General features: G+C 39.5%; 1 protein-coding gene across 1 annotated transcript in view; it reads right to left on the bottom strand.

Moving 5' to 3' along the window:
• ATP1B3 (ATPase Na+/K+ transporting subunit beta 3) overlaps positions 1 to 9,124 on the bottom strand; it is a 50,802-nt gene that overhangs the window by 2,593 nt on the left and 39,085 nt on the right. Inside the window, exons 4-6 of the mRNA XM_017523748.2 lie at positions 8,821 to 9,005; positions 6,447 to 6,497; positions 718 to 804 (exon numbers count right to left, since the gene is read on the bottom strand). Coding sequence (XP_017379237.1) covers positions 718 to 804; positions 6,447 to 6,497; positions 8,821 to 9,005 — 323 coding nt within the window. The remainder of the gene's footprint in view (positions 1 to 717; positions 805 to 6,446; positions 6,498 to 8,820; positions 9,006 to 9,124) is intronic.

Below are 9,124 nucleotides of genomic sequence, written 5' to 3'. Positions count from 1 at the left end.
TTTCACCATGTTAGTGTCAGGCTGGTCTTGAACTCCTGACCTCAGGTGATCTGCCTGCCTCACCACTATGCCTCGCCACTGTGCAGCTGTAACAAGCTTTCTGATTTTTTTTTTGTGGGGTGGTGGGGGATGGAAGAGACAGAATCCTACTCTGTTGCCCAGCCTGGAGTGCGGTGGGCATGATCTCGGCTCACTGCAACCTCTGCCTCCTGGGTTCAAGCGATTCTCCTGCCTCAGCCTCTTGAGTAGCTGGGACTATAGGCACACGCCATCATGCCCGGCTAATTTTTGTATTTTTAGTAGAAAGGGGTTTTCACCAAGTTGGCCAGCCAGGTCTCAAACTCCTTACCTCACGTGATCCACCTGCCCCGACTTCCCAAAATGCTGGGATTACAGGAGTGAGCCACCACACCCGGCCTTGATTTTCTTTTTAAGTACTTTTCTACTTTCTCTACATAAGCACATACTACTACTTTTATAATAAAAAAGAAAATAATATATAAAAAAACATCATCCAACTTTATCTGCTTGGGTTATGTGTTCTGAATTGGGGATGTCAGAACTCCATTTACCATCAACATTAAAATAAAACAAAACCTGAACAGATGATGCACAAATTAAACAGGGCTTGTGTCTACCTACCCCAGACAAGTGGGACTTCAACAGATGCTCTAGCTTCCCAAAAGAGCAGTTATAACATAACTTCTAAATACTTACATGCAGTTTTTTCCCATAATATGGGAAATATTTTAAGTCTATAATTCCATTATAAGGATAAGTTGTTATATTTGTTTGATCTTCATTCTAAAGTTGGAAACAAAAGAAATTCTCTTTAGGTCACAAAAAGAATTTGTAAAAACTATGTTTATAATTAAAGCAGTAGCAATCACGAACAGTTTGGAGAAATTACAATGCTGCTCCAACTATATTATCATTACTAGTGTATTTCTGAGAAGAGGCTCGCTCATCTTATTAATATTACGTAATTCCACACGAACTATCCTGATTCTTACACTTCCAGATATATTGTATACTCTTTTTCATTAGAGTCCCTTATTTATAGCCAGTTCCACTCATGTACTCCTGTAAAATCTTACCTGCCCTCCAAATACCAAATGCCAGCCTTTCTACCTACTAACAGCAGGAAGGCACCAGCAGGTTTGGGACCTTTGTTTTCATGAAATGAATAAAATACTGTGCTTCCAGACTGGAAAGAAAGGCCACCACAAGGTGCCAACCTAGAATGCAGCACTCAGGCGTGGGAGACAGCAGGTGTGAGAGTTTCATGTGATTAATAACCACAACTGCAACCAGAGGGGAAGCCACAATGCACCTGACGGGAATCACAAGGGAAAATTTAAGGTACTCCAAGCAAAACTCTCCTCGACAAATTTAAATACTGTATTTCTCAGGAATAAATCTATGAGCATATATAAATCATTAAGTATTACTTGTCTACTGGAATTCCATGCAAGTTGATAAACATGCATGGAATTCTATGTTGATAAACGTGAAAACATATTCCATGTTTATCAACATACAAATTAAGCATCACCTATAATCTAAATAACTCATGCTATTAGTTATTTCTAGTATTATTCATGATAAATAAGCAATTTATGAAAATTCTCATGCAATACTTTCCAAATGGGACTAATACTTTTTTTTCCAGACAGAGTCTCACTCTGTCGCCAGGCTGGAGTGCAGTAGTGTGATCTTGGCTCACTGCAACCTCCGCCTCCTGGGTTCAAGTGATTCTGCTGCCTCAGCTTCCTGAGTAGCTGGGACTACAGGTGCATGCCACCAGGCTTATTTGTGTATTTCTAGTAGAGACGGGGTTTCCCATATTGGCCAGGATGGTCTTGATCCTTGACCTCCTGATCCGCTCACCTTGGCCTCTCAAAGGGTAGGGATTACAGGCATGAGCCATCACGCCTGCCCCAAATGGGCCTAATTCTAATGAGTATAATTTTAACAGACTGACTAGTAGCAAACAGACCACAAGTTAAAATAAATGTTATTAAATACTGAAATTTAATATATATATATATTAAATTTTTTTTGAGACATTGAAACCACACATACATGAAACAGCATAAAGCAAAACTAAGAATCCACCCTAAGGAGTTGTAGGTTCATTTTGTTTCATTCTGAAGCAGCATATGGGTGCTGGGTGGCGTGAGAAACAGATGAAAGGCATCGGCCAGACAGCATAAAGCACAGAATGATGCGCACCACCCAACCAGACAAGTTCTAATGATCCAGATGAAGAATATGTGGAAAGGGCAGGAAGTAACAACACCAGGAGAAACTGCAAAAGTCACTTTCAATCAAACTCCACTGTACATCTGTACTCCTTTTTTTTTTTTTTGAGATGGAGTTTCGCTCTTATTACCCAGGCTGGAGTGCAATGGCGCGATCTCGGCTCACCGCAACCTCCGTCTCCTGGGTTCAGGCAATTCTCCTACCTCAGCCTCCCGAGTAGCTGGGATTACAGGCACGTGCCACCATGCCCAGCTAATTTTTTGTATTTTTAGTAGAGACGGGGTTTCACCATGTTGACCAGGATGGTCTCGATCTCTTGACCTCGTGATCCACCCGCCTCGGCCTCCCAAAGTGCTGGGATTACAGGCGTGAGCCACCGCGCCCGGCCATCTGTACTCCTTAATATAAAAAAATAAGCTTAAAAATCAAAGGTAACATTTTATATTAGAGAAAACCTAGTCTCTTTGGTATCAGTGCTTTTCTGCATTAACTGCGTTTGTTGAACCTATTTTATCCCCTTAATATATGACCTTCATTCACAGAACACATTTCCCCAAAATGAAAAAGAGGTTTTCTTTGAGAAACAGTTCACCGAGTCCCTCAGAGTGTGTTTTTCTTTCTTTTTGAGTCAGAGTTTCAGTCTGTTGCCTAAGCTGGAGTGCAATGGAATAATCTTGGTTCACCTCAACCTCCTCCTCCTGGGTTCAAGCGATTCTACTACCTCAGCCTCCAAGGTGCTGGAATTACAGGCATACGCCCCCATGCCAAGCTAATTTTTGTATTTTTGGTAGAGATGAGGTTTTGCCATGTTGGCCAGGCTGGTCTCAAATTCTTGCCCTCAGGTGATCTGCCCACTTCGGCCTCCCAAAGTGCTGGGATTACAGATGTGAGCCGCCACATCTGGCAATAGCATCATATTAAATGATGAGCAACTAAGAACTTACTGATGTTCACTGAGTTCCACTGAAAACAAAATGGAGTCTAAAAATTAATACATTTTGTCTCTTCCCACTTTTGATTTTCTTAATATGATTCATTTTCATAAGAAAACCAAATACTGATGAAATGACTTAAGTTTCTTCAGTATTTGGTTTTCTTATAAAAATGAGAAAAATTACATCTTTTGTAGGAATCTTTTAAGTTGGGATATATTAAAAGGCCACCTTGGCCACCTGCAGTGGTTCAGGCCTATAATCCCAGTACTTTCAAAGGCTGAGGCAGGGGATTGCTTGAGTCCAGGAGTTCAAGACCAGCCTGGGCAACATGGCAACACCCATCTCTATAGAGGGAGAGAGAGAAAGAGAGAGGGAAAAAAGCCACTTCGAAAGTATTTGTATTTTTAGGACTCTTAAAGCAATTAAAGCAGAACAAACTCAATGCAAGACAAAATAAAATACATCTATATTACATAAAACAACTAAAAAATTTAAAGAACACTTGATATAGACAGGCAAATCTAATAGAAAATTGCAATTATGATACGTAGTAAATGCTTCCCTCTGTTCTGGAGAGCCACATCTTTATGGTTCTAACTGGTTTACTACTTGTGACTAGCCTAGGGATAAAATGCCAAATTTTATAAACATTTCTTCCAATTTTGTGTTTTTCTAAAAACAAAAAAAAATTCTACAACTAAATAAACAAAATAAAAAACCCTCCTGTTTTTTTTATGTGCCTTACACACATCTCTCCAAAGCAAAAGGAAAGCTAACTGAAATCTAAATCATTAAAATCTGGTTTTTTTTTTTAAGACAGCTCTGTTGCCCAGACTAGAGCACAGGGGCGAGGTCTCAGCTCACTGCAATCTCTGCCTCCCCGGTTCAAGTGATTCTCCTGTCTCAGCCTCTCAAGTACCTGGGATTACAGGCGCCTGCCACCATGCCCAGCTAATTTTTATATTTTTAGTAGAGACAGGGTTTTGCCAGGTTGGACAAGCTGTTCTCAAACTCCTGACCTCAGGTGATTTGCCTGCCTTGGCCTCCCAAAGTGTTGGTATTACAGGCGTGAGCCACTGCCCCCTGCCTAAATCTGGATTTTTCATTAACATTTCCTGCAACTATTCTAGAAGCGAAGGATACATAATAGAAAAAACAAGAAGAAAAATGCATTTAAAACCTTGAGGGGGCTGGGCATGGTGGCTCACGCCTGTAAACCCAGTACTTTTTGGGAGGCCGAGGCAAGCAAATCACAACGTCAGGAAATCGAGACCATCCTGGACAACATGGTGAAACACCATCTCTACTAAAATATAAAAAATCAGCTGAGCCTGCTGGTACGTGCCTGTAATCCCAGCCACTCAGGAGGCTGAGGCAGGGACATCACTGGAACCCGGGAAGTGGAAGTTGCAGTAAGCTGAGATTGCGCCTCCGCACTCCAGACTGCGTCAAAAAAAAAAGAAAAAAAGAAAAGAAAAGCCCTTAAGGGAAGAGTTATATGGAATTTTTTATACTGGCCAAAGGTTTATACAATTTAAAGCTTAGAAAAGAATTAAAAGTGTTTGTACTTCTGGCTTGAATGCGTTTTCCTTTTAGGTGGTATTGGCTTTGTAGACCCAGCATTCCAAGCTTATCTATGCAGCCTGCTCACGTGCAATGGCAAAAGCTCCTGTATACAGGTTCACGGTCATGAAATTAGCACTTCTACCCAGCCTAGCATCCAAGCCCCAGGAGCTTTCTACCAAAAAGCATTGTGAGCAAGCCCTGATCATAAAGGGTTACTCAACATTTTTTCTAAATGTATTTTGTAGCTATAATGTTTTGACTTGAGAGCTGACAGTATATGCTTCCCACTAGATTTTTAGAAGAATTTATCAAGAAAAGCTCAGCTTAGATGTGTGTCTGGTTTTAAGTGGGTTCCCCCTTCCCCTCCCTCCCTTCCTCCTTTCCTTTTTCTGAGACACAGTCTTGCTCTGTAGGCAGGCTGGAGTACAGTGGCATAATCTCAGCTCACTGGCATCTCTGCCTCCTGGGTTCAAGCGATCCCTCTGCCTCAGCCTCTTGAGTAGCTGGGAATACAGGCGTGTGCCACCACGGCAAGCTAGTTTTTTTGTATTTTAGTAGAGACGGGGTTTCACCATGTTGGCCAGGATGGTCTCGACCTCCTAACTTTGTGATCTTCCCACTCTGGGCTCCCAAAGTGCTGGGATTACAGGTGTGAGCCACCAACCCTGGCTGATTCTGGATTTCACACAAGTTTCCCATTGAGCTGTCTGTGGCACAAGGAGGTAAAGTGAATTGCCAGTGGTCACACACATATAATTTCAACACAGATGAGAAACCATAAACTTCCTGACTTTCTAGACTACTCTAAATAGTAAATACTCTTTGAAAATTAATAAGAACACTCCAGATCAGGAGTTCTCAAAATGTGGGCCTCAGACCAGCAGCATCAGCATCACCTGGAAACTTCAGTTAGAAATGCAAATTTTGTACCCTATCTCAGACCTGAGTCAGAAACTATGGGAACAGAACCAAGAAGCCAACATGATTCTGATGAATGACCAAGTTTGAGAACCACTGAGCAAGAAGTTTATGCCCAAATTAGTCCATTAACAGTAAAACGAATTTATTTCCACAACTTTAAAAGTGATTTCGATGTAACATTTTAAGTAAAATATTTCTGCCATAGTCGGAGTTGAAATGTTAATATTTAGCACAATTATAAATTTAGAACTTAATTTCTCCTCAGAACTCTTACCCATCTTTTACATTATTTGTCTTAGTTGCATTTGCAGCATGGAGAGAAAACAAAAGAAAGTTATGAGATGAAAACTGCACAGTATTCTGGAAAAAAAATAAAGTAGGCATAGGGGTGATAAATAATGCTTCTACCTGAAGGAAAATGTACCATATTTCATTAAATCTCAGATAGCATTGATGGGTAGCACGACAACTAACAAACTTAAGAAAATAAAAAAGTCATGGTACAGTATTAAGACACCATCAGTTATAAGGGTAATCCCAATTTCAGTGTTACTAGAGTTTGCAGAAAAAAAGTGAATCTTAGAACTGATGAAATATGGTATATATGAAAATAAGGGCAATGTGTGCAAAATCAAATACACATGGAAAATGTTTTTCTGAATTATCATTAAGGAAGAGAAAGACTAGATGACTACATCATTAGACTTTTACAGTATTTTAAGAAACACCAAAGATTTAAGAGAAGTTTTGAATACTAACCTTCAAAACACAATCTATCCTTGGCACTCCTTCAGGCTTTAATCCAATTATCTAGGGTTAAGAAACAGTGATTAATACATCATATAAGCATGCAATGGAATTTCCTCCCTCTGTTGCTGGGGACAAGAGGTGTTTAAGATAAACACCTACTCTGTGTATTAACCCAGTGAGTTACATCTGCCTTTTAATTGTATTTGAGGGGATTAAAATGAACTTTTTTTTTTTTTAAGAGACAGAGTCTCGCTCTGTCGCCAGCCTGGAGTGCAGTGGCGTAATCTTGGCTCACTGCAGCCTCTGCCTCCTGGGTTCAAGCCATTCTCCTGCCTCAGCCTCCCAAGTAGCTGGGACTACAGGCATACACCACCACACCCAGCTAATTTTTGTATAGAATGAACTTTTAAATAAAATAACTTCAGCAATCAGTTATCTTATTACTGTACTAGGTCAACTGAGAAAACAAATCAACTACCAAAGAACTGACCAAAACAAAAGTACCCTTTGCTACCCTTAAAATAAGAAACAGATAGAAATTAATTATTATTATTAATATTTATATAAACAATTTGATGTAAAGAATAAGAACTGCAGAGGCATAATAATTCACTGTTCTTCACAAAAATATATTATGTCACACTCTCCGTGTTTCCATGAGGGCCCCACTGAGTCTCACCATATCTTACCCTCATCTGCTCCCCAAAAGGCATGCACTGGGAGAGCCCTATCTTAAGATTCCTTTCATGTATGTAGCTGGCAGAACCGAATCATAACATATTTGTACATTTTGTGAGATATCTGTTTTCGCATTATGAATTTATACGCAGTTTCCATGTAAATGCATGTAAAATCTAAATATTCCCCTCAAAAGACAAGAAATGTTGTAACCTAATAAATAATGTCAACAGCGCTAACTGGGAACTGTACTGGTATGAAACCCCCTGCTACGTTACATAAGCTCATCTCATCACTGATTCCTGTGTGTCTGATGCTGTCCTCCTGCCAAAGCCATGCCCTGAGTCATCAACAAGTATCTCAGACCATTATCATTCAAGAAGGCCATCTTGAGAAAGAAAACAAACCCAGAAGGTTGATCCTCTTCTGGCATTCTATCAGCAAGCTAGATGTTGTGAGGATATTTCTAGCAGACTGGGATTACAAAAGGCCACCTCTGTTAAAACAAACTTAATTCATTTTATAAACTAGATGATCTAGTTTCACATTACTTTCAGCTTACTTTGTTAACTCCAATTCTTAATTCTGAATAAAGTCTGGTTGAAACATCCCACTAATCATTTACTGAGTACCTAGAATGTTATGGGACAATCTGGAAACTGTCAGTTGTCCAAGGCCTCCCAAAAGATGAAGGTGAGATTGGAGGGGTGTCAGTCTGGACACTTCACAGTCTAGCTGGTTCTCCCTATAGGGAAGCTCCTTATTTAGCAGTATCAACTTCAAAAGACCCAAGTTTTAGTTTTATTAATGATGGTAGCAATGTGCTCACCAATGATGACTTCAGTGATTTATAAATTCATGATTTTGAGAAGTCTATACCTGTTTAAGAAAGTGCCATTTCCTGAATAAATGACCAGGAATGACTTCACTCTTCAAAGGAGACCTTGCAGATCTCAAAACAGTAAGAGCATCAGAACACAGCTCTGAACACATGTACAGAGCAGCAAGGCATGGGGGCTAGGGATCACTTCATGACTCAAGAAAGGCATTTTCCTTTGCACAATGACCCTAATTCATTATTCCCGTCAGAGAGAGAATGTTAACTTCTTACTTTGCTCATTACTATACAATTTAAGCATGCCTTCTGTAAAACAGCAAAATGCTGCTACTTGGCTACAACTGCAACATCCCACTGGAATGGGATTTTATTTGTATTTCCATTATTTAATTACATATACATATACTGATACTATAAAACTATGCTTTGGTACTGAGTATTTTGAAAAAGTTAAATAAGTGTAAACTTTATGGAGTCTATGGAATTTTAAATTATTTTACAACATAGGATTCAAAGATGAGCATTGTACCCTAACAAAACCCTGCTTTGGGTACGACAAGGAGAGCACTTGCCCCTTAAAGCATTAATCTGTAGTGAAATGCATGCAAGTATTCCCAAAGAAGAAAAGTTTAAGTTACTTTAACTCCTTAATCCGTGATTAACCTATGAACCTCTCTTTTTTGCCGTACAAACTTTTCTCCAGCGATCAATAAACATTACTGCTAGCCTTTAAAGCAAGCTACCCCCCAAATGAGATAACTTTTAATAAGGAAGGCATTAACCCAACCAAAACAATCTAAAAGTAGTTGCCTCCTTAACAGAGAATATTAGAAAAAAAGCAGCAGCAGAGGTAAAATATGTACGTACTCTGTTCATTTTCACAAGAATACAAGGTTTTCCTTTAGAATAGCCAAAATCAGGATCACTCATACCACTGCATGCTTGAAGTAACAAAAGAGGAAACTGACATGCAACATAAACTGGACCCTTCTGTTCAAAAAGTGCTCCATCAGGACAGGCTGTGAGGTTCTTCTGTTCTTCTAAAGTATATGCTAAAAAGGAAACATATATGTGTGCTAGATCAGCCAAAAAAAGGTATTAAAAACAACCAGGAATATATCAACCTTTGGAAAATCATCTTCAAAGACAAAAACAGCAATGTCAATTACCA

The sequence above is a fragment of the Cebus imitator genome, unplaced genomic scaffold (assembly GCF_001604975.1).
Source record: "Cebus imitator isolate Cc_AM_T3 unplaced genomic scaffold, Cebus_imitator-1.0 Scaffold30, whole genome shotgun sequence".
Taxonomy (NCBI): Eukaryota; Metazoa; Chordata; class Mammalia; order Primates; family Cebidae; genus Cebus; species Cebus imitator.
This window is presented reverse-complemented; position numbering and strand designations above follow the sequence as displayed.